Genomic DNA, 27040 nt, shown 5'->3' with positions numbered 1-27040 from the left:
AAATAATATTTACCGCAAAGTTGCTCCATTGATGCCCGATGTCTCTCCCAGACCTTCTCCTCTTGGAATTAGTTGACATCCTCTCGTACAGAGGACACTCGCGTAAAACACTCGTGAATAATACTACTCGCGCGCGGACTAATTATAATTAATTATAATTAGAATTCCATTGAATGGATTTTATGAAATGTTCGATAACGGCACTCCCGAAGCAAACGCGCGACGCGACGAATTGATTTGCACTTTCAATTAGCTTCCCTGTCGTTGGATTTTTACTGGAAGGGAAAACGATTTTAGATACTCAAGTATCTAAAAATTTATCTAGATATATACATTCAGATACATCCGAAAATTTTTAGATACTTAAGGAAAATCGTTCTTTTCGTCTATGTCCTCGGGTACTTCGACCCTCCCACTATATCAAGGGTACTTGTGAGAGGGAAGATATCATCTGAAAAATGTAATATACAGGGTGCGTCACCAAAATTCGAACAAATTTCAAAATCTAAACAAATTTAAATTTTTCATTATATTGTGCCTTCGCCAGAGGTTGATGGTGTCCGAGAAAGCCTGATGCTTCTAGTAAACAGTCATATTCTCAAAATGGCGGCAATGTTGAAACCGAATGCGGAATATAATCGAAGAACCGCAATCATCGAAGGCCTACGCACTGAGCGCTCAGCAACGAAAATAGTTCGGTTCTTTGGATACCCGAGATCAATCATTTATGACGTTATGGCAAAATATATGAGAACAGTCCAAAGGTTCCAGAATACCAGCGAGGAAGAATTACTCGAAAGAACGCACCCCTGCAGTCGTTGAAAGGGCTGATTTCGGATGATTCAGGGCAATCGTTGCACGTTCTGATGATGGATGTAGTAAAGCCATGGATGAAAATTGTGGCGTCCGGAAGGCCATATGTTTTTCACCAGGACGGTGCACCAGCTTATATGAGTCATTTGATTCAAAATTTGGCTCTCAGATAACGTCGATATGGTTTGGTCCAAGGAATTCTGGCCTCTCAATAGCCCAGATTTAAATCCCTTGGACTATAACATATGAAGCGTAGTTGAAAGGATTACAAACAAGTCTCGGTCTCTCAATGTGACGTCATTAAGGACCGCTATTGAGGTAGTATTCGTCGGCATGGACAGTGCTACATTACAGCGTGTGTGCGGACGCTTCAGACCGAGAATAGAGGTCATCATTCAAACTAATGGGAGATATATTGAATTGTGTTTTATAGAACCTTAAATATCATATAGCAGAATTTTTTATAATATTGAATTTTTCATTAAAAACATTTTGTTTAAAGAAATTATTTGATTTGTCCAAATTTTGGTGACATACCCTGTATATACTATACCCAGATAGCCAATTCTGAAAAAAGCAAATTTTTTAAATGTCTGCTACACTATACCAACAAAATAACAACAGAATTAGATATACATAATACTGTTGACAAACTGCTAGAAAAAACGTAACAGAATCTGCAAGCGTCAGATAATGTTGGCAGGATCTGCTTAATTTCTGCCAACAATTTGCTTTCACATTATATCTACTGATGATGTTAACAGAACACAAGCATAATGCGGACGCAGTTGGCAAAGTGTCATCGTTTTCTGCTCGAACCTGCTGACAGTTTGCTAGAAGACTGCAGACACTTTGCTATCTGAGATATATCTACATCACTATATAATTGTCAGTTAACTTTTAGAAATGAATTTCAAACACACATCTGCAATTCGTCACCATTGCGAAATAAATTTAAAGCAGAAAAGGGCTTCTGAATCTTTTATTTATAGACGATGTCTGTAAGACAGTTTTAGGATTTACTTGCACATTTCGACCGATTTTCAGCTTGGTTTTTGCCCCTCTCTCTGTCTGTCTCTTTTTCGCTTTAAAACGAGAGAGTTTTAAATCTTGCTTAAAGTCAAAGTAACGTGAGTGCAACCGACCCTAAATAAGAAATAAGTAAAAAAAGGTTTTCTAAAATAACAAATACTGAATAACTACTTCACTTTTTTTTATTTAAAATACATATTTTTAATAAAATTATTTTTAATACGATCGATCCCTGACTGATACGACTGATATAATACTTTAAAATAAGGATATAAAATAAGTTCCGAAAAAATTTATTTAACTCTAGCTATACACTAGATAGCTATACAAAAACCTGGAAAACTCCAGTACAATTTGCTAAATCGAAATTTTTTCGTGTTGTTGAACTTTTTTTTTTCTTTGAACCTATGTATCTCAAAGTTCCTTAATTCTATCTACTTTTACACATCATGGACTAATTATATCTTAATTAATTCTCCATCGATTGAAAAAAAATTAATTGAAAATTTTTACGGAAGTTATAGTAACAAATATGGATGAGGTCCTAGGGATCCAAGCATGTGTATATCAAGGATAAAAAAAAGTGTGTATAGCTATAGACTTAAAATATAATTAAAAAATAGGTTAGAAGTTATTTAAAATAATAAATAAGTTTTATTTTTTCATTAAAAAAAGTGTATATATCTTAAATATTATTTTTTAAATACAACCGAGCTCTGTATATTATTAGTATATTGATAATTTAACTTTATATTATGTGAAACAAAGTAAAATCCAATTAATGTTTCGTCGCGGAATTAATGAAATAATTTCTTATATCGATTTTCTCAGAACTCAGTAGGTTAGTTTTTACGAGGCGAGTTTAATGTGATACCGTAATTATATTGTGATATATACACCGAAGAACATTTGACATTTATTTTATAATTTCAAATATTTTGTATCAATTACTTAATATGCTGACAAAAGGCAAGAAGTAAGCCATAAATTAATCAATTACAGTCGATTATTTTTGTCATATTTAACTGTGATATTGGCTATTTTTTTACGACTTACGCCTTGCAGCCCTAACCCCTGAGCTACAATAGATTTTTAAGCTTTAAGCTAAAAGGGTAGGTCCACTTGCTTTCACTTATTCTAAAATTTATTATTTTAAAAACTTTTTCTGACCTTTTCTCATTCAACTGTAGTTTGTCAATTTCTTATGGCTTAAGACTTAAAAAACTTGTTGTAGATCCTGATTATCCGGAGCAAAGCCTGTTCTGCAATAGGATCACAAGTTATGAGCCGTAAGAAATTGACCAATTACAGTTAAGTGTAAGAAGAATAATCGATTATAATTGGTCAATTTCTTACGGCTTATCGTTTGCGGCTCTATTGTGATCTAAACACTTCCTATATATTAGGTTTATTCACGTTGCATGCTCCAGCATGCTCCAATGTGCTCCTGTTACAGCTTATACTCACTTTAATGAGCGCGTTATGCCTCCAGCACATCAGCACGATGTTCGTCGCGCGCGACACGCGATATCTAATGAGTGTACAGCTTTACTGATATTTTCATTCTAAAGATATACTTTCATTGGATATCGCGTGTCGCGTGCGACGAATATCACGTGTACTGGAACCATTAGAGTAAATTTGTTTGCGTCGCATACTCCAATATGCTTCAACATGCTCTTGCAATTCCTACTCACATTAATGAGTGCATTGGAGTGAATAGGAGTTATGATAAGAATAAGTGTATTGGAGCATGTTGGAGCATATCGGAGCGTGTGACGTGATAAACCTCTTGAAGACTACGGTCCACTTGTTGCTACAAATGCTTCGAAACATTTTTTGATTGATTAATTGGTAAAATTCTTTCTTCCGATCGGTTAATCAAATGCTTCGAAGCATTTGTAGCGCCAAATGGACTGCACCCGTAATTAGGTATAAAAATAACATAAATGAGCAAATTTACTAAAATATTATAATTCAATTGGTTACAACTTAATGTGCGGTCCACTTGACGCTACAAATGCTTCTGATTGATCAATAGGAAGAAATAATGTTATTAATTGACCAATAAAAAAATGCATCGAAGCATTTGTAACATCAAGTGGACGTAGCCTTAATGAATTTGCCGAATTTTGTAATTTCATCTTATTTTGGTTATGTTCCAAATTTACTGTCAGTAACTGAAACTCTATAGTTTATGTCACGTGCCTTTAAGGCTGTTTCAAATTCACTGCAGTGCTGAAAATGTATTGGGTCATCTAAAAAGTATTCGCGGTTTTTTGTCACTAGATGTGTGTTGATGGTCATATATCTAGTGACAAAGTATCGCGGATACTTTTTAGATGACCCAATATAATACACGTGATGTAAACTGTAGATTTTCAACGCTGACAGTATTATATAAATTTTGGAACACAGCCAATATCAACTCCCATAAGAGGTATCGATCATGTAACTTTTTCCCTAGGGTGAAAATGTGAAGTGAACATTTTTGTATATATGTTCAATCAAACATTATACGTGCATAAAAGTTTTCACTTTTCACGTTTCTGCTCTAGAGAAAAAGTTATATGATCAATATCTCGAGAGAAATCTGAGAGGACATAAGGACCTTTTTATTTCCATCAGAAACACCGCAAAAAGGTGAATATTGTTGTGTAGTTGATATCCACTTCTTCAGAGGGCAGTAATGCGCGGAGTGTTGTGGCTGCTGTGCCCAATGTGGCGCCGGCGATGACTAACTAACGGTGAAGGACAATTGGCGGGAAATCGTTAAGTTACTCCAAATGAATGTTACTCATTGATTCTGACTCATATGCCATAAGACGGTTTAATACAAATTTAAATAATTGTTTAGAACAGATTATAAAAGTAGAGACTGCGTGATTGCGTGCGTATGACGGCTCGGATATCGTATTGCTAGGTTAGAATACGAGAAACTAAGAAAATCTACAATATAAGCATTTATCTAACGACGCTAGTAATTACCTAATGACATGAGCAGTAATCGATGTCGATCGCGCAGTGAACATAGGATGATTATTAATCTTACCGGGCATTAACTTATAATTTATCGCTTACAAAAAGTCCGCACACAGAACGCCATGACACTAGAGACAGAAAGAGAGAGAGAGAGAGAGAGAGAGAGAGAGAGAGAGAGAGAGAGGAAAGCCGGAAAAAAAGAACTAACTCGAGCGTCGCAACTAACGCTTGCAACGCCACAATATTTTGCGGTTACAGAAAAAAGGTCCTCATATCCTCTCTCAGATTTCTCTCTGATATAATCTTAATGAATAGAAAGAAAACTATAATACATTCTGATGTTACACTATAAGACTAAACTGTGTTCCGACAAGTATTTTGAACACAGTGGAACACAGTGTAATGTTTTGTGTTTTAGCCATAGCTGGTCTTAATTGGAAAACAGCTTATATATATGTTCTAAGATGGTGTGGATGGTTTCTTGGGGCCATTGACATATAGTTAATAATACTGAAAGGAGCAAGCAGCGAAATCTCTTTGATCTTTCGTCTTGTTCACTTTTGTAATTTTCATTTCGTTTCAAGATACAGAATCGATTCCCTGACTGCGTATTGAAGAATGAAATTGAAGATTAAAAGATTGAAGTTTAACCAATCAGAACAAAATGAGCCAAAATTTCTTTGTTCTCATTGGTGAAATTTCAATCTTTGATCTTTAATCTCAATCTTCAATGCATAATCTGATTCCGGCCTTACACTCTGAACACAAATGTATCAATTTATTGCCTCAGGGCCCTTCATTACATGATTCACTACTACCCCCATAGTCGCTCTTTCTTTTTCTAGGTCTACCAATGATGATTTTGATGCTAATGCTTCGTCCAATACTATCCCTGCATTCGTTTACTCAGCAGTTAGCGCAGAAGTATTGTATTATTTTATCCTTGTTGTTCACCGAGTGTTAAACAAGGATTAAATGATATTCTTTGCGCTATAACCTCTGCGTAAGTCCAGATCTACAATGTTTTAAATTTTAAGCCGTAAGAAATTGACCAACTACAGTCGAATGCGAGGAGAATAAGTAATTGTAATTCGTCCATTCCTTACGACTTAAAATTCTATTGTAGATCCGGGGTAAACGAATGCACCCTATATGTCGATGATTAGGACTTGGGGCGCGGGCATGCGCGTTCGGTGGCGCCGTCGGCGGTGCAACGACGTACTTGTACTTTAGTGACAGGCAAGATGGCCGAGCGGTGGTAATGGGTTGTGGTATGCATCGCTGGTGGATTTGCAATCACGGCGCAGCACGGATGGCCTAGCAATGGCCGAGTATAACATCGATATCGGCAAGCTGCCGGAGGATGTACGGGAGAAGCTCGCCGAGTTAGACCTCGAGCTGTCCGAAGGTGAGTGACCGTTTCTTTCGACTTCGGCTAGGCAATGCAGTGCCAATCATCCGTCGCCTCTCGCGACGAACTTCGTTCTCTTCATCTCGTTCTCTCTCTTTCTTACTCGCGCTCGTTGTTTCTACATTTATCTCGCTCTTTTAACTCACCCTGTTACACCGATAGAATCCCCTAGAAGCCCCCGTTGATAAAATCGATAACATCTTACGGTCGTTGTCGTTTCCATTCCTTGTGGCAAGGAGTTCGAAATTCTTGCTGTTTTTTTAGGGATTCGCAGCGTCATTCTTTTTATAAATCGGTCCGAATAACGGACCAGTATTATTTAAATCTTTTGAAAAATGGTAAAAAAAGCTCTTTCTCTCTCTCTCTCTCTCTCTCTCTCTCTCTCTCTCTCTATGTGTGCGCGCGCGTGTGTGTGTGTGTGTGTGTGTGTGTGGTGTGTGCCCCTTTAAGAAAAATTATACAGATATATGAAATACTTAAATTATGTCATTTACAAGTTTCTTTATTTTAATAATATTTTCTCATTTTATATTGTTTTCTCTTTAAATTCTTTGAGTCTTTCTTAAAATCTTTAATGTTATATTCTATTCAATATGTATACATTTGAGTTGAAAGTATTTGAATGAGAAGACAATGGTACATGCTACTTTTATTTTTTTCATTAAATAAAAATACGTACCAACCACTTGGATTGTAATACGAAGATTTAAATAGGAGTACAAATAGTACCTCTTAGATTATAAGTGTTATAAAAAAATTAAAGATATTACTATTTAAGTTTTATCTAAAGCAATAAAAATACTCCTTGAGTTCTATTTACAATTAAATTTGATATTATTTCTTTGAAAATTAAAACTACAATCACTTGGAATAGAGAGGAAAGATTTTGAATGGAAATACAAAGTATCACTTGGGTTTTATTTATTAAAAGTAGTACAACAGTTATTAATTTTAAGGAAAAATATATTCTCTTTGTAATTGTCGCAATTTAAATATTTTGTTATTTTTTTTAATAATTTTTTTTAAAGGAGCACACACATACACTTGACCTCTTTTTTACCTTTTTTTTTAAATGGAGATTTTATTTAAATATTATGTATTTTGTAGTATTAAGTATAAACAGTATGTGTATCTTTCATGATAAAAGACAATACTTCAATTAAGCATGATAGTAAACAATTAATATTATACAGGTAATATTGTATGTAAATTAAAAAATATCACCTTCATGTTTTATAATTATAACAGATAAATATCGCAACGACGGTCTTTTTTATTATGTAAAATTTGTTATTTGCTTTACTAAAAATCACTATTAAATGAGAAACATGTTTTGATACAACACATAGGAAATAATTAGGGATACAAAATGAGTTAATTTGAAACAACATAGAAAGCAATTAAGAGATATAAAACTGGTTTACGCTATTTCCATTTTGTTATTTGTTATAAATATTTAAAAATAGGCAACTTTTTCAATTTATTAATTAATGAATCGTATTATGCACAAATATAACTCTTAAAAGTAGCATAATGGGATTTATCAATCGATGAATTAAAAACTTATGTGTAAATCTCTTAAGTTATTATTGCATTACTGAAAGTATCTTTATATAAAAATATTGCATTCATATGTGATTAATAATAGATGATTGCTAAACATATTATTTATTACTAGCTCCTGAAAAAGAGATATGTCACTAAAATTTTAGAACAATTTTTATTCGTATGCTATTATATAAGTTATTTAAAATTTTACTATCAGCTCTTAAACATGTTAGTCAGTATTCATTTCAGTTGGTTCTTATTTCAAGACCGTCTTAAATAATGTTCTAAGATGCTAATGCGGTTTTCTGATTGGTTTGTGACACCTCAAGATAGAACTTAAGACGGTTTTGAATGTAAGAACTGTCTATAAATACCGGCCAATTGTTCTACAAGAAAAAAGTAAAGTTAAATAAATTTGCGAATAGCAAGTAACGAGATGGCTCCTTTTGTCTACAATAAAGTTTGCCTACATCGCTTTTGCCGACAGTTCGTTTGCGCACAAAAATTATTGTCTATAACTCAATTGCCTACATGCATTTTTACGCACAAGTAAAAATTTCAAAAACGAAGTCACATTTGCTTACATTAATTATTGCCTATAGCTCGGTGACTTCGTTTCTGAAATTTTTACTTGTGCGCAAAAGTGCATATAGGCAATCGAGCTGTAGACAATAATTTTTGTGCGCAAACGAATTGTCGGCAAAAGTGATGCAGGCAAACGATGCTGTAGGCAACCGGGATCCTCGGATTTACCGGGATTTACAGGCAAATGGGATCCTCTCACAAGTAACGGATGAGAAATAAAATTTTGCTTGCTAATGATGAGTCATTCAAATGATGATCTATTTATCACAAATATATATAAATATTTTATTGATGAATACAGTTTTATTTTTCTTACCATTAATCTTTTTCATTGAACCGCCTTCAATTTGGCTCATATAGTGTTTTTTTATTTAATATTTAGAATGTAAAATCATGTAGAAAAGGAACTTATGTGCTGAATGAATTATTCGAAAGTATGGTAAATCATTTTTCAGGGAAAATCAGAATTTCTCCAAATTGTCATATAAGTCATAAATTGATTGAACACCAGTTTTGGTCATATTTTATCATAATCTTAATCTCCTTTTCATGATTTAAAAAAAAAAATTTTTTTTTATTGAATATAAAGTATTCTCCATATAAATTTTATATCAAATAATGGATAAGTAAAACAGATAATATTTTATTTTTTCAATTAAATTTTGTTTTATTTTGTTTTCAAACCAAATTTTAATTTTTCGATTTCCACACATTTTGAAGAATATAAGAAATGCAATATGGTTGAAGAAAGTGTTCAATCACTGTAAGAGCTTAAAAAAAAAAGAACATTATTAGAATTTTTCTAAATCTTTAATTCCTTACAATAATGCATCAACTATTATGTATGTATAATTGGTCATTGATAATTTAATATAATATGTAATTTTATTTTTTTAGGTAAAACTATCTTATACAATAATATAAAATAATTTTAGAATATATTTTATAAAATATATTCAGTAAATATATTATTCACAGAAGTGAAAATCATAATCCTCTTCAAAGAAAAGATGATTAAAACAAAAATGAATTTTTAGTGCAAAAATGAAAATAAGAGAAATAATCTCCAATGGCTTTGATCATCACAAATGATATCCAGAACATAATCTTGAACAAGAAGTTTTAGCGTCGAACACCTTGGATAATGCTAATGCGGTGATACCAACTTTCAAGTATCATAACTCGAAAAGTATTCAATAAAAAATAACTTTATTATAATATTTTGGAAATCTTTCGACATCGGCTATTAGATTCTAGAATCAAAAGTAGGGTGTTTTAAAAAAAAAATCGACGTGACCTTGACCTGACCTTAACAGCACCACCCAAAATCAAACTGATAAAATCAATAAATAGATCTTTTTGAACCCTACAACTTTTGTCGGAACAATTTTTTTCAATAATGTGTTTCCGAGATAAAAATTTGTAACGCTTTATTTTGAACACCCGGTGTGTGTGTATATATATATAAACTGATGTTAGCTGAATATTACTAGGAATGCGTTCCTCAACGTTCGCAATGCTCGCGTGTATCATCTCATTCTTGTTTAATATTTTATGATGAGAAGGAAATGATATTCGCGAGCATTATGAACGTTAACCCTTATGTTACCACCCAAAAAATGCCACACTAATGACCCGGGGTACCCAGATAGTGCGGCTGCCTAAATCTTATACCTGCAGAGGATTATAAAGGTTACTGTATACGAATTTATTATTGTACTTTGCTCGAAATATCTCTATGAAATGTTAATAAATCAATATTCATCCAATACATAAATTTATTTTCAAGTTTACGACAGTTTTACCTCAAAATTTCTGCATGGGTACCCGGGTACCCCGGGTGGTAACATAAGGGTTAAGTGAAACAAACTTTGGAGGTTCAGGTTAAATCGAGTTGGTGGAATTAGAACAATTTAAGAAGCATTGTTTTTGTTATGATATTTCTTTAACATTAAATGTTGTGTCGGTCACTGACATTGATGACTAACGACACAAAATTTAACATTTTTATATCAAAAATTGAAAAGCTTTAAGATTAGAAAAAAGAAAATATAGCTAAATAATCGGCGTAATCGGAAAATAAATTAAGCTCGGCACTTAACGTGTTGATTGGATATTTATTGCGTGTTATCAAGTTATTAGTTTGCAAGCAGAAAAATGAGTGGACGATTCACCGAGTAAAATAATAAAAGATGATTTTATTTCATAATTGTCGTGTTATTAAGTCAATTGGGGACAATGTATTCATCTCAATGATTACCGCGATCTTGCAGATAGTCGCATAGCGATGTTGCTTAATCCTAAAGATTAGGGGAGACCGGGGAGAGGGGGAAATGGGCACCCTTTTCTTCAATTACAGTTTTTAATAACAAAGGAAACAATTTTAGTCAAATGATTATTAGCGTTTTATAGAGTAATTATAATACTACAAGATGGCAATAAAAAGTTTCAGTGTTTGCAACTTCATTTCATCCTTATACACAAAAAATTATGTGATTCGAAAAATGAAATCTCAAAAATTACTTTTGACTATCGAAAACACGTTTGACCTGAACATAATAACGCAGCACCTAAACTAACCAAACTTCGTTGGTAAAGAAGACACACGAGATGTCATCTACAATATAAATTGGGAACTCATAAAATATATTTTCGTCATTCAAAATTCAAATGCCAGCTTAGTCCCGGTGCCCACTTAGACCCGATCTCCCCTATTGTTAATTTACATATAGGCTACGTTTACATCGTAGGCTTAGTTTGCTGTATGATACCTTTGTTTAATCTATATACAGGATAAACAAGGATACCTGTTGTATAGATCGCGGCCTAAATGCACAGTATAAACATAGTCATTCATGTCTATTGAGATTAATAAAAAGCGTCGCTTATATTAGGTGTTGGAATTAATTCGTAGCGTTTTTTAATGAAAGAATGTTATTTATTTCACATGAGCATTAAAAAATACATTAATGAAAGTACTTCCCATCACTTGTAAAACGCTACGAATTAATTCCAACACCTAATACTTGTAATTTTTTTTAAATTAAGCTCTTATATTTTGTTTATTATTTTTTGTTTCTTTATTTTTTTTATTACTTCTTTTCGCTCTGCCGATACGTCGCGTTCATCCGACTTTGTCGTAGTATAAAACTTGTCATTTTTCTCTGCCTTATTATTATTCAAAATATCGCTTTTATTTTAAAATCAACATGAGACTTCGGAATACGCACGTAACGACAATGTAATAAGTCCTTAATCTTTTGCTTTTTTACCAAACATTTTGTTTCATTAGGCAGCAGGAGTGAGAGGAAAACAGGGTTGATTAACTACGATTTTGTCGCACGCGACACAGGTACAGCATCACCTTCATGGATTGTTTCTAAATTAAGATCACCGGTTACGTACGACTAATGTCGAGTCGTCTTGAAAACCTAGCATGTTCGATGAGACACTCCTTGTGCTTATCTGCCATTAATAATGTTTTAATTCTTTCACATCATTCTGACAATATATTTATGTATATATGTTTTAATGATCATTCTGCCACAAGACTCCTAAGTTCCATAATATCTTCGGTATGTGAGTACATAAGTATCATGATTCTCTCTCTCTCTTAGAATTCTGGAGAATTGTATCATATTGTTAGAGAGAAGTATCCCATAAAACATTTTAATTGTAGAACGTCCCATGACTTGCGATCTCAGTTTATATTCTAAGATTTCACTATAATACTATTTGATTAATTAATATTATTTATAAAATAGTTCACTCTTTTCTTAATATTTTGTAATAAAATATAGAATCATAGTTGTAGGTAGAGGATAGATATAGAGAACCGCCCAGTTCGTACAAGTGAAGCCGAAGCATTTAACTTCACAAGACGATTGAGTATAAACATGTCTTAAATCTTATTCGTAAAAAGAGCCATATTTATTTTAGAGCGACATTTATGGTAGTCGAGTATACTTAAGCCGGTATTTATAATCAATTCTTATTTCAAGACCGTCTTAAGTAATGTCTCTGCTAATGCGGCCCTCTGATTGGTTCGTGACACCTCAAGACAAAACTTGAGATGATCTTGAATATAAGAACCGACTATGAATACCTTTCAGTAATCGATTTATAAATCGAAGTTTTTTTCTTAAACAAAATAATATTAAATAGCAATTCTTAATTTGTATCAATTTTAGATGTTTTTTTTTTTTTTTCATGATTAGACTCCGTGAAACACATCAAACGGTTACTGTCGGCGCAAAATGCACGAACCGGGTTTCTAAAAAAGGGATATGATAGAAGGAAAGATTTGTAGGATCGAGATTTCGCAAATAACGTAGGAAAGGAAATTATAATTTAACGATTATTGATTGACATGCTCGCGGCTTTCAACGTCGCGGACTATAACAATCCTGCGAGAGAATTGCGGTCGATCCTCGGTATAATCCCACCTTAAGAATCTCTCTTGTAAGGAGACAGGGAACAGAGTCAGGATCTCAGGAGTGTTGCGGTGGAGTTCGAGCAGTACGCGAGCGAGAGATCGCTTCGGTTCGGCAAAGGATGCCGAGCGAGATGAAATGATCGAGAGTGGGATGCTGTGTGCGAAGAAGACAGGCGAGAGTGGACGGACGGCATGCCATCCCACTTCCATGTCCTTCTGTCTTTCTTTTACATTCTCTTCGTCCGCTCGTTTCTGTGCGTTCTCTCATCTACTCTTCCGTCTAGCGACTTTTACATGCACGAGCCGGCTTCCCGTAGTATTCTCTCTCTCTCTCTCTCTCTCTTTCTCCCTCCCTTCTCCTCTCTCTCTCTCTATCCCCTCCCCTCCTCTCTCGTACTCTCTATTTCTCGTTCTCCATCTCTGTCTCCGAACTCTCGCCGCGTGCAAGAGAATTGCCTTGAGTCGTAGAGAGTGCACAAAATGCCAGTAATTCGACGCGACTTGGAGTACGCGCCTCGACGGTAAAACGAAGCGAGCACCTCGTGAAACGCGCGAACTGTCGTCACGCGAACTTGGAGCGTGCTCATGATTTCATACGTAAGATCTTCCGAAACCCCTTGAAGAGAGTATATTATTTTATATAAAGCGATTGCGTGAACTCAACGCGCGAGTAAATTATTTCGCATGTCTCGCGACGTGATTGAAGTTTTTGTTTTTCAGTTAAGAGCGAGTAGAAAAGCGTGTATCAACGAATATCCGTATAACAGTAACGACAGTGATTTTAAACGATCCTCAGAGATTTGTGAGTGTCTGGACGGAAGTGCTTCATTTTCGTTAATTGTCAATCATTTCAGTGAACATTGCTAAAATTTTGTAAGAATCTGGTAGTGCTAAAGTGTATCTGTAGTGTGTTAAGAACGAATTACACGTTTAAGTAATGAAGAAGAGTATATTTTATAGTGCGCAGATTTTCGCCAGTTGAATGGCAGAACTTTGGTTTAACATGATATTTCAATACATTTTTTTCCTTTTTGACTAAGGAAAATAAAATCAAAATAACATTTTTTATACATGAAACAGATTCATTTAGAAAATTGCACTCATATTATCAAGAGATTGCATGGAGAACGATAGGGGAAAAGGATATGAGACAAATGCTGTAATCGTTCGAGGGCATAGAAAGTATCTGTTGAAGTTTCAAGATACTTTCGTGTTAAGTCATTGATCGAAATAGATTCGAAGGAAATCATAATTGATAAGATAAGAATTGATTAACAACAAAATAATAGCATGATCTAAAAAAATTGAGTATTACTGTAAAAATGATTACCACTAATACGACAATATATTAAATGCAGGTGTAAATATAAATAAATATATAAATTAGGAAAGTATATTGAATATTACCTTGATAATCTGAAGTTATCAATTTGAGAGAATTACTTGAATTCAATAATTATAATAAGAAAAAATAATGTTCGTCGAACTTGTCTTGCTTGAGAAAAAATCACTTTCTCGATACCGAGTGCATTAACTTTAAAGGAGCTCGTATAATTCGTACTGAATCTTTTCGTTTAGAATGATCATTCCGGTTGAACCCAGGACATGGAAGAAAAGGAAAGAGGAGGGCAATGAGGAAGAGGGAGGAGGAGCTGCAATGGTGGCGCAGCAACACGGCGTTGAAAAAGAAAAGCCACGCTGATCATCCACGACTGGAAGACCTCGACGTTGCACTTTAGCACAACAACGAAAAAGAACGAAAGAGAGAAAGAGGGAGGAAGGACGAGGAGAAGAATACGGATAGCAAAAGGGCAAGGAGGGCAAAAAGAAAAGAGAAACAAAGAGTAAAGGAACTAAGAAGGAAAGACAGAGAAGGAAGCAACGAACGAGGGGAAAGGAATCTGTAAATTCATTTTTGTTTTCATAAATATTCCCTTTTATAAATCCAGGATTATCAAGACTTATTGACTTCACAAACTTTTCCATTCATTCCAGATTTTTGATTATACGGAATATTTGCATATATAGTTCTTTTATCTCTTATATAGACTTTTATAATTCGCGAGTGCATCCATTAATCTTTGCTACACAAATATCATTTAGAAATAGTATAAGCGATATTTGTAGCGATTCCACTTCCGTGAGTCAAAATTTGTCGCGTTGCCTCATGAGGCCTCTCACCTTTCAAAACTTGAGAAGGCTCGTTAGTCGCAAGAAGGACCGCAACGAACCTTCCTTCAAGCGTAGCGAGTCCTTCAAGAGAATTTCTATTAGGAAAAGTTATCTGGACCGGGGCAAACGACGGAATCGTTTCCAGAAAAATCTGGAACCTGTTGTTAATTCTTCCTCGCAACAAGTGACGAATGATAAAATTGTTAATCAACAAATTAAGGAGCAAGAATTCAAGAAAGATCAAAAGCGTTCTCTCAGTCGCGACTCTATCACTTATGACGAGTGGCTTCAAGGAGTTAATTCTTCTTCCCGCGAAAAGCTTCACGAAGATCATCTCGAATCTCTTCAGCATCCTAAGCCAACGAAAACCACAAAATTTGTCAAATATACTGACACGGATTCAGTTATTGAGGATCTGAAAATTCTTGAGCTCGATGCCTCACCTATTTTAACACCTAAATCTAAATCCTTTGGAATCGTTACGGATCTAGGTCGGGATCAGACAACCAATGGGCACGATACTTTTTGGATCCAAGAGTCCTCTGTAGAAGGATCGCTCAGTGTTAACATCAGTCTTGGCAGAATATGGAGAGATGCGGTGCCATTTCCGGTCTCAGTTCCGCTATCGGCTCCTTCTTATTCCTCTGTCTCGAATTCTTTAGTTCATCATTATCTGGATAGCGCTCTGAAAGAGAAGAAACCACAGCCAACTGTTACAAGAACGGTTTCAGCGCCAGAGAAGCCCGTTAGCAAGGAAACTTCGTCATCCTTCGGCTTCTCTCTTAAGATCGCCAGATTCGCTGATTTCAGGCCAGGGTGATTAGTTTTTCGATTAACAGTTGATCATTGAAGATGGATAAATGATAAAGTATTTTTCTTTAATTGATTTATCTTCATTAAATTCAAATCTTTAATTTTTTGTCAATAAGTAATTAATTACTTATTTTAAGTAATTAATTATGAATTCGAAAAATCTTCAGAAGTTTTGATCTTTCGTTGTTTTAAACGAGAAGGATCTGATTGCGTACATCGTTAATTAATCAATTTAATACAAAATATTTTTATTAGTAATATGTATATAAACTAGGAAATATCTATGTGTATCGATGTGAGTACTATCAGGATGTAGGCTAACGTGGTCCACTCGTTCTAAACAACTAAGTAAAATGCGAATGTAATTTGTATTTAAGGTGGTTTTTTTAGCAAATCGAATTACTGTACAATTGTGTAATTTCTTTATATAATAAAGTTAAAACCACGAACTTGAAGTATGCAAAATTTTAGGATAGAGTAACGATGAAATAAAAGAAAACAATATTGAAAATGTAATTTTCAACATATAACTTAGTGACAGGTAAGAATTGGAGACGCTTCTTCAAAGAAGAATGCACTAACTGCATACAGAGTGTTTCATAAATGCATGTCAATACTTTAGGAATTTATACGCTAAAATAAATATATAAGTAAAAATCGTTATACAATATAAACATATGTTCTACTTTAGCTTTCAAATTATGGATTAAAGAAAATGTTCGAAATGTTCGCCTTGTGCGTCAACACACGTTACTGTACATTTTAGCATCTCGATGATTTAATGTTTTCAAACAATATCTATCAATAAATCAGACAGGATTTCAAGCAGTCGGTATCTTATGTTCGTGAGTTACTGTTCTATTATAAATTTAAGACTGGACTGTTCCATCTTTCGGTAAACTTGAGCTCATTCTCTTATGTTCTTACTCTTTTACTCTTTTGTTTATTCAATAAGTAAATTACCATAGTTTATCTAAAGATGGAACAATCCAGTCTTAAATTCAGCTCTAAAAGCGGCAAAATGGTAATGTTCATGTTAAAATGGTCGACGTTTTGATATACCCATGACCGTTCGTGCATGATGATGCTCTATCTCATTTTTATCTTAAAGTGAGAACATTCCTAAACAGTACCTTCGCAAACCGATAGACCCACTCCATGGCCACTATGATCTCTGATCTCAGTTCATTAATTTTTGGGGCCATTTAAAATCTATTATGTTTTCAACACCGGTAAAATAATGCGGATAATCTACAAGAAAAAATACGAAGTGGATTTGAGACTATTTGAAGAATACCTAGTATTTTTGAACTAGTGATTCAATGCTAAGGCGTGAAGTAGCGTGTGTTGATGCATGAGGTGAATACTTCGAATATTTTTTTTAATCTTTCATAACTTGAAAACTAAGGTATGTAATTCATATGATTTTTATTTATTTTAGTGTATAGACATCCTAAAATATTGACGTGTATTTATGAAACACCTTGTACAAATATTATCGTATACTTCTCTAAAAGAACACGATTATAATAATTTAAAAAAATAACGATTGATTATAAAAAAGTAATAGATCAATGATCATTCCGAAAAAGTATTTAATGTTGAAATTGAAAATATCGTACAACATAACTTCATCTTGTTTTTATGGTGTACATGAAACTTTTCATTTCATTGCAGATTGGAATAAATTTTCTCTTTTCTTTTTAACTTTCTTTTTTACAAATTTTTCTTTATAAAAACTTTGCTTGCAATATACATTGTAATTTGATGGTGCAATATTGCTAAATTATCACAAGAACAAATTGTATTGTACAAGAAATCAACTTCTTTTTATTTCATCACTTTTGTATACTATTATGTGTTTCATACTATTTTATTAAGATATGCATATAGTTTTAATATTTTATCTAAATTATGAAGATATCTGTAACTCTCTCTCTCTCTCTTTCTTTAAGTGGGCCTTGGTGAGGCATCCAAAATTTTCGGTACTTTACTAAAGAACCACCTTAATATGTAAATATATAAAAAATAATAAAAATTAATTGTAGTCTTTAATAAAATTTGTTTTTGGTTGAACATATTAAATTTAATGGAAAGATCTACATACTCATATTTTCGCATTGAATTTCACTGATTGAATCAAATATTGCGTTGTTCAAGAATTCGATTGCAATCGACATTGCTTGGCTTTAGGATGACGCGACATGGTCTTTTTCGCCGGAAAACACCAAAGCCATCGCCAAGTGTGAGCACGGAAGGTTACTTCAAACGAACGAGCGCGTCTAGACATTCTAGTTCTCGTCGTCGAAGTGGTAAGAGAACTTCTCAACGCGCTAACAAGAAGAATCAGAAACCTGCGGTTCGTATCAATAGTCCAGTATGGTTTATTCCACCCGAAAGACGTCGCTCGAGACGTCAACGTCGAGTCTGGCAAGAGATCAGATATTTCCCTGATGATGAGAGTCCAATCCTAGAGAGAATTAACGACTGGTCATCGAACGTGTCAGACGATCAGTTCGACGATCAAAAGCTGTTGTTATCAGGTGATTTCAATGAGCGTCGGGAAGATGATGCCTTGAACTCGATTGTTTCATCGTCCTTTGGTTCTTTCTCGGCGACATCGTCTTCGTCATCAGCTTGTCTGGTACAAAAAATCAGCGACTTTAACGAGGATAAGCTATTCTCTGAGGAGTTAAGGACCAACGGTCTTCTTGTGCGGGGAGCCACTTGGAAGCTTTCGGCGACAACGACAACAACAACGATGATGTCAACGCCAGCGAGAACGATCATTTCTGGAAATTACTTTGCCAGTAGTCAATTCCTTACCTTTCTAGCCAAGGACATTGTCAAAGAAAGGTCAAAAAACGAAAATTTTAACACAGGTTACAAATGTCTCTCATCACCATCAAGCGACAGTGAAGACGATGATGTTGATCGCTTCAGTGATCGTAAAAGAAATTTTCTACAACGACAGCAGCATTTAAAAAGGCAAAAATCGGGATTTAGAAGGAGACCATTGCGTCGGAAGTCACAATTGAGAAAAGCATCCGCTCAGCCGGTATTCCTCGTGCGCAAGTGCTCATCCTTGAGGAAACATTCGAGTAAGATCCGAATATAGTTCTATAGATTGTTCAGGAAATGACAGTAATAGCCAAGGATGTCAGGATGTTCTTTAAATCTTAGATCGCTATTTTATTATTATAAGATAACGCAAAAGTAGCCAATGCCCCAAGTATTGCTCTGTAAGAAGGAAAGAGTGAATCTAAAGAGATTCTTTAATATGATCGCCCTAATGTGAGTCCTCATGTGAGTCCCTTTGCCTGTCACAGTTTGCTGCGTTTTTTTTTGCGGGAATGCACGTCGTGTTGTGAAAAAATAAATTATTTTCGCGTCAGTAAATTTTTGTCGCTTTTCTGCGGTTCTCTCTCTACGCTTACTTCGTCATTGTCATCGCAAAGTTAGCAAGTGATTTGTATAGAAGATTATCGATGAAATTTATTCTTAATAAGTAAAAAGATAAAAATTTAAACGGCATACGCGAAACACGCTGTGATTTTTACTACAATAAAAAATGATATATAATTAAAATCTAACTAATAGAAAATACTATAACAGAGAAAATAATAATTATAAATTAACAACTGTATCTTAATAAGATTTTTTTACACTATTTTCTTTAAGATTGTTGAATGTAGCAGGTTGAATGTAGCAGAAATATAATTTTATTGCATCTTTTTCTCTTGACCTGAATATGTGGACATTAATAAATTTTGATTATAATTATACGGAAATTATGCGTCTCGCGAGTTATTTCCGTGTCCAAATCCTTAGAATGCCAACGTTTCGTGAACATTGCAGTTCATGTCATTGGAGCAATCTGATACTGTTCTTTCCGGTGATTCCTTTTATATGTTGCTATTTTTTAAGGTGGGGGAGAGGGATGAAGGAAAGAGAATGGGCGAGAATATCAATTATCACGTACAGTAAGAAATTAATATACATTATAAAAATATACAATTTCGTACTGTACATAATGATTGATATTCCGTAATAAAAGGCTGACATTAATCCTAATAATGTATAATAATGTTTAAATTAAACAATTACATAAGAAGCTTAAAAGTGAAATCTCTTTATCATTGTAAAATTGAAACGCTTTATCATTGTATGCAAAATTGCCTGTTAAAATTCGGTTTCCTATTATAAAACGTTATTAACTTATAAAACTATTAATGCTTTACAAAAGAAACCGAATTTCAGCAGTTAAATATTTTGCCATAATTATCTCAATTATATTAATATTTAATAAGCGAGTCAATGTATAAGGCGCGATATTCGCCCCTGAGCTCGCCATTTTCAGACGTTATCATTGGCCTTTAATCGTTTATAATTTGAAAATTATTGCAGTCTGAACATTTTTATGTGGAAGGTTTTTATCTTAGAATGTTCCATAGAATCTGCTAACGAAAGGGCATTCCAGCATTTTAGGACATTCTCTATATGTCTGAATCGTTAATGTATATTCAGGGATGGAAATGAATAACACTCTTATTTTTATCGTTAGTTTTTACATTTACTGTATCAGGGGCATAGGTTGCTGATATCTGATCGAGCTAAATTTTACAGAAATTACTTTTTTGGAACCATTCTAGGGAGTGAAGCAGAAAGAATTCGAAACATCGAAAAATAAGAAATACACATATTTATATATAATTATGTGAGTTAGACACCATTATATAAAATTATATGGCATATGTATATTTTAGGTTATACCTCACCAATTTGAATGTCCTTCTGATATATTATAGGGAAAAATGTGATTTTCCACAAGAATTAAATGAGGGACGGCATTCATTTAGACGATGTAATAAATAAAAGTTTCATAATAAGATTTGCATAAAGATGTTTATTTTATCATTTCGCGTGGAAAGTCGTACGCCTCTTGGCAGGGGAGTAGATCTTGCTTTGCGTGATTGTATTGTTTTACGTGGGTTTTCGATTTTCCATGCAAAGCAAGGTCTATCCCATCTTCCCTCTGCTTAAAGGCGTCCGACTTTTTACGCGAAGTGAAGTCCAACCCCACTTCTCTTCCTTGCCAAGGAACATACGACTTTCCACGCGTTTATAATATATCTGCTCTATACCAATGTTATCCCTTGCATATTTTTAATTTATCATATCTCCTAATGTCGTTCTCCACTTAATTCTTGTGGCGAAAAATCATTCAGGACGCAGTTCTTTCCTACAACATATTTTAAAGACACACTCAAATTAGAGAGATGTAATCTAAAATATACATTTACCTGATTATATATGAAAAATTTTTTACCAGACATTATAATAATAGATTACAAATAGCATACTTTATAAAAATTATAGAAACTAGGTGAGCAAATAGTTACAATAATGTAACGTTAATAAAACAATAATTCAAATATTAATATGAAATGAAATAATTTTTTCTTGCATAATGAAAATAAAATATTTTTTCTATTATTTTCTATAATTAATATGTTGCAACGAGATTCCAACGGCCAAAACTGTAGGTATAGTACCTCTCTGTTACACACTAAATTTCGTTAGAATTTTCGTATAATACGCATATGCGAAAAAAAAAACGGTTCATTTAATGTTGATATTTCAGTGTCGTACGAACTTTTTAAGCCTATTGATTGGTTGCAGAACAAAGAAATCCTAGAATCTCTCTATCCCGTATCCAATCAACAGTTTTGAAAAGCTTTGCCGATGTATTCTCTGCTGCTGTAAACTATTCTCTGCGCGTTTAGTTATCTACGAGAGTGAGTGATCTTATCTCACTCTGCGATTGTATTTAACGGTAGGCCTTGCTATTCGGCGATCTTTAGAAGTTAATATCTCGTTATTTCTACTGCGTCGTTTCTATTGTGAAAATTGCAAAATTTTAGATAATTTCCATAATTTTTAATTTAATTCGCTCGCAAGAGAATCTTGTTATTCTGAAACATTCTGTATATTGCTCCTACTTATATCCCATCTTTAATTTTATTTATATTCTTGTTCCTAGTTTAAGTAGGTATCATTTTTAATTATTTTTATTTAAATAAACAAATGCAATAACGGAGGTAATGATAGAATATATTTTTTTTTAGAGAACAATTCAATAAAATTAATATCGTACTTTATAAATTGCAACCATGGTTTTGACGTTTACTCACAATATTATGAGATGATCTGAAATAATATTAATCGCATGGCTATAAATTATTTCTAGGATTAAGTTATTAATTAAGTTGTTTTCCGCTGTTGCAGGAGATATTACACAGAAGGGTTATGAAAAGAAACGGACGCGTCTACTTCAGCAATACGCTTCGAAGCAGATAGGTAAGTGTTTCGCTTTTCTAGAATTCATTAAAATTCTTGCAAGTAAACAGCGGGAGATATCATCGCGCATTATTCGCAATATACGGTACGGAGCGGAAAAGTCAGCGAAGTGAAAATATTATCGCCCTACATATTCAGTCATATATTCGATTTCGCATTAAGTATTATATTTTTCAAAGCAAGATTTGTAGATAAAGGTTTCAATATTTTTTTAAAAACGCTTCTTTTTAATTTCCTTGATGAAGTCCTATTAATTATAGCTTGTAACATTTGGTCTACAAGAAAAAATATAAATCTTTTTATTTTACAATTAGGTGATATTTATCTCTCTCGTTGCAATGTTGCATCATTGGGACGAAATGAGTTTGCAATATCAATCACGTTCTGATTCTCAAGAAACACGTGTTTCATTGTATACACAATAGTAAGTGCAATCTGTATAAAAGGAAGGGACAAGACGCAATCTTCGCGGCACGCGTCACTTTAACATTCTGCACCTTGTAACTGCAATGTACAATTGCTTTTAGTTGCGTCATGTGAGACGCACGGAACGCGGATTGAGAAAATCAAGAGAAAATTGCGTTTAACAAGAAGAAGAATGTACGGCTTCGTGAGATATTATTTCTATTTAATTTACAGAACGTTCGCCACTTCAAATGAGCTTATTTTGTGCTCTATGAAAATCGTATGGGAATAAATTTCAACAATGATCAGCTATTTCCGCATCGCAAGTGCGAGGTGTAAAGCTCCATCTTACATAAGACATAGAACGCGAGTCGCAGGTTGCAAGATTAGAAATTAATCTAACGTATTTTAATTATAATAGGATTCACAGAACCCAAACAGCACACAACATTTATTTGGATGTCCAAATCTGGTTTTTATTTAGTACGAACGTCCATAGATTTAATATGTTTGTATGAATGTTTTTAAAATATACGTTATTCCACATACATAAGAATATTAAACATTTGGATGTTTTAAAAATGTCTATCTTATTTATATATTTGCATAGATGTCTACGCATTCGCCAGAGACATCATTACCCTAAAGGGATCCTAAGTACACCTACCTACTTGTATAAATTTATCCAGGTAAAATAGTAGCTGTCCTCTCTCTTTACTTATAGACCACAATTATATTATATAATTAATATAATTAATTGAATTTAAAATTCCAGTCTCAGTCAATTGCTTGATGAGCAGACTGTCTCCTTTATCTGCTAGAATTCACTGAAATTTGAAATAAATTCAATTTTAGTACGTTGTATCCCTAAAAAAGATGTTTTTGGGATGTCCAAAAGAATAACACTGTACGTCTTTAAAATATTCTAAAAATGTTTAAGGCTCTAATTCGGATGTTTAAAATACATACGTCAAATATATCGAATGTGCATTTTTAAAACATCATTGTGCTGTCTGGAAACACAAGACGCAGAAAATTGGGTGAACTTCAATTTTTCGCATCCTGCGTTCTATCATATTGCAACTTATGACCTATTATAAATACGTTTTACTTGCGACATATGACTTGCGTTCTGCATCTTATATACAAGGGTCGTTTGAAAAGTTTTGAGCCTAATATAGAAACAAATATTTTTTTTTTAGTCAAATTTAAAAAGTTTTATTTTTCAACATAGTCTCCTTTTAAGTCGATACATTTTTCACAGCGAGAGATGTATATATATTTCTATCCTTTTAACCCATTCAAATAACAGTTGGCGTCTTGCTCTGTAAATAGGCTTTTAGGGATTCGATGATCTGCTGTTCGATGAAAATCTACCCTCCGAGCCAAACTTTAAGCCTAGAAAACAGAAAAAAGTCACTGGAGGCCAGATGGTGAATATGGTGGGTGATCAATCAATTCGAATCGCAATTCGTGAATTTTTGCCATGGCGATCGTAGTAGTGTGAGACGGTGCATTACTTTAATGGAACAGTACTTTCTTTTTCTTCAAATGCATCCGTTTTTTCGCAATTTCTGCTTTCAGAGCTTGTCAATGATGCGTAGTATACCCTCGTTATTGTTTTATCTTTTTCAAGATAATCGATGAACACAATGATTCTAAAAAACAGTCGCCATCATCTCGGCCGATGAAACCATCTTCGCCTTCTTCGGAGCAAGTTCACCCTTCGCAATCCACTGTTTTGACTGTTCCTTTGTCTCAGGAATGAAGTGGTAAATCCACGTTTCATCAACATTTATTAACCGACGCATAAAATTCGACTCGTTTCGCTTAAATCACTCCAATAGAGTCTTGGAAATATTCGCGGCATCCAACGCGGGGTTAGCTTAAGCATGCCTAATTCTTCAATCAATATATGATAAACACATTCTTTCGATATGCCCACAGTCTTTGCTATCTTTCTAACCTTGATTCGACCTTGAGTCGTCCAATATCATTTAGTGAACTTTTTTGATAGTAGTGTTTATTGGTAGTAGCTGCAGTTATTGACCGTCCCGAACTCATCATCCAATCTGGTATGAGCACATTTAAAGTCAGCTGCCCGTTTTTTCACGATGACAAATGATGGGACAGAGTCCCCCTAAACAGCATTCAACTCGACTTTAATTTGCGCAAGCATTGCCTTTCAAATGTAACTTAATCATATGATATTCTGTATTTCCGATTCTTTTCATTTTTACAAAAACGATATCGACTGACTGTCAAACAACTAAGCGTCCAAAATGGCTACAATTTTCACAGGTATTTTTCAAAGCATGTACGATTGTAATACCAGAATGATTTTTACGGGTAATGTCTTCATGTTGACAGAGAGAGAGAGGCTCAAAACTTTGCAAACAATCTACATAGATCGGGCTTAATCCGAGTTGGTCAACCGTTACTACTACAATTGTCGCGATTGTTTACGCGAGACTTCGTCTTATCGTCACAAATTACTGGAGACACAGAATTGCGTAGTTTTCACGCGTTATTTGCTGGTTTACGCAAGCTGCATTCCGTGAATGCGTCTCTCTTCGATGCACTCCATATTGCCTATTAATTTAATTCTTTCACGGTCTATTTCCCATTTTAATAATGAAATTAAAATGTGAAATTATAACAAAACTATTAAAATGGAGTTTATTTAAACATTCTCGGAAAAAATTTTTTTATGTATGATTACATATAATTATGTATAATATTATATATGTGTAATCATATATTATATTATATTACATTTATATAATTTTATATAATTATATATGGAACTTTTTTCCCGGGATTGCAGTCTGCGCATTTGCATGATGGTCAAGATTTTAGTTTTGATAAATTATCTAATATAAAAAAAGCCTTTTTTATATTTTATACTTATTATTTCCGATTCGAAGGGAATTAAAAAGTTTTATTTTTCACGACACTCAACATGAGAATTGTATTTTTTTTTAAACATTTTGTTCTTTTTGTTATAATATTTCTAATGTGAGAATGTTACTTTATAAAACTTCAAATTAATCAATTAAAATATACTTAAATTATAACTATCATTTCTAAAATAATATTTGTTAAAAATCGCGTTTAAAGACGAACTGTAAATTTTACAATTTTTAATGGTTTATAGTTTTTTAAATATTTACCTACAACAATTAATCTATATTCATTTGTGTGACTTTAAATTAGTGGAAAAAAATAAAAAGAATTTCCATTTTTTTTTAATTTTTAAAGTCCTATAATCTCTTAAGTACATAAATATGAATATAAATTTCATTATTATTTTATATTCTTTATTGTTTCGGAATCTCTTTATACTAACGCAAAAAATCTAGTTAGAATTTGATAGATAATAAATATATAATATTTGAGAATTTCATATGTTTCCAATATGGAGTCATATAGGTATACGAGCGCGCCTTTGCGTCCACAGCTGCGATCGGTAGAATCGCTGCAGTTTATCGGCTTGCAGTTTAACTGTATCTACACATGGAAGAAGTGCTTCCGCGTTATATTCGCTCGTTATATACGTGCATCTGCTATTGTCAGAACGCGAACTATAAGCAATAGTTTTCTAGCTGCTATTGCTAAATCAGATAACGAGAAATTCTTTTATGTAATTTTTTCGTGCAATTTAAGCGAAATACTTATGATTAATTTTTTAGATAAAGTAAATCATTATAGCAAGATAAAGTAAATCATTATTGCACCGCAAAATAATGAATTGTGAAAGAAGTCAGCATATAGGATGCTTTATATGCTGCTTTTGATGTTTGCTTCTTTTATTAGATTTTTGTTCTCAGAGTGAATTTTTGGTTGACAAAATCGTCAGCATTAAACTATTTACGCATTGGTAAACAGTATAAATTATAAGTGTTTTGGAAACGCTTATAATTTAATGGAAACAGCCAATCACGTAAGTGCAATATGCCGAATTATTGACCAATTGTTCGCTGATTTATTTGTCAACATTTAAAGGCTGTACCTCTAAATGTGGAGTACAAATTTCTAAATAAAAATGAATTTCGAAATATGCATTAACAGGAGGTATTTTTTTTATGGCATATTTTTTTTATGTCAATTTTACGGCGCTGTTTTTATATACTATATTTTAGCAAGCTTCTTAATTTATCAGCGGATTCAGTAGCAAAAGCTTCTAAGCGTTTCTTTCTTATTCAAAATTTTAAAGTCGCAATGTTTAATATCGCTGCGACAAAGTTGAATGCCTAACTTTAACTCTGTCATCAAGCGATTTTAACAGCAATGTCTAAAAACTCTCCGTAGCATTATGATAGCAAATGAATCAGCAGGTGATTGACGAATTATTCGACGTACTGTGCATGCGTGAGATGTCTCTAAAACGTTGGCGACTTTATATTTCAAATAGCATGAAACTTCAAAATGTCTGCGATAAGGTCACAATTTAAATAGTATTTTTATCTAATAAAGCTGGACAA

General features: G+C 33.5%; 2 protein-coding genes across 5 annotated transcripts in view; one reads left to right on the top strand and one right to left on the bottom strand.

Annotated features, from left to right (window-relative positions):
* The window catches only part of Ae2 (anion exchange protein Ae2), a 55680-nt gene extending 50069 nt beyond the window's left edge, over window positions 1–5611 (bottom strand). Inside the window, exon 1 of the mRNA XM_087415437.1 lies at window positions 14–5611. The gene's annotated coding sequence lies outside the window, so the exon portion shown is untranslated. The remainder of the gene's footprint in view (window positions 1–13) is intronic.
* A 453-nt stretch (window positions 5612–6064) lies between these two features.
* Window positions 6065–27040, top strand: part of DIP2 (disco-interacting protein 2) — a 50325-nt gene continuing 29349 nt past the window's right edge. For 3 of the 4 annotated variants that reach the window (XM_011053806.2, XM_011053805.2, XM_011053803.2), the window contains exons 1-4: window positions 6065–6235; window positions 14385–15794; window positions 17985–18892; window positions 22080–22151. In XM_011053806.2, coding sequence (XP_011052108.1) covers window positions 14974–15794; window positions 17985–18892; window positions 22080–22151 — 1801 coding nt within the window. In that variant the 5' untranslated portion in view covers window positions 6065–6235; window positions 14385–14973. Of the gene's footprint in view, window positions 6236–11464; window positions 15795–17984; window positions 18893–22079; window positions 22152–27040 lie in introns of those variants that run through there. The other variant, XM_087415424.1, reaches the window with a different exon arrangement.

Source organism: Acromyrmex echinatior, chromosome 18 (assembly GCF_024713525.1).
Source record: "Acromyrmex echinatior isolate Ae372 chromosome 18, ASM2471352v2, whole genome shotgun sequence".
NCBI classification, from domain to species: domain Eukaryota; kingdom Metazoa; phylum Arthropoda; class Insecta; order Hymenoptera; family Formicidae; genus Acromyrmex; species Acromyrmex echinatior.
Note: the sequence above shows the minus strand (reverse complement) of the source record. Positions and strands in the feature narration are given on the sequence as shown.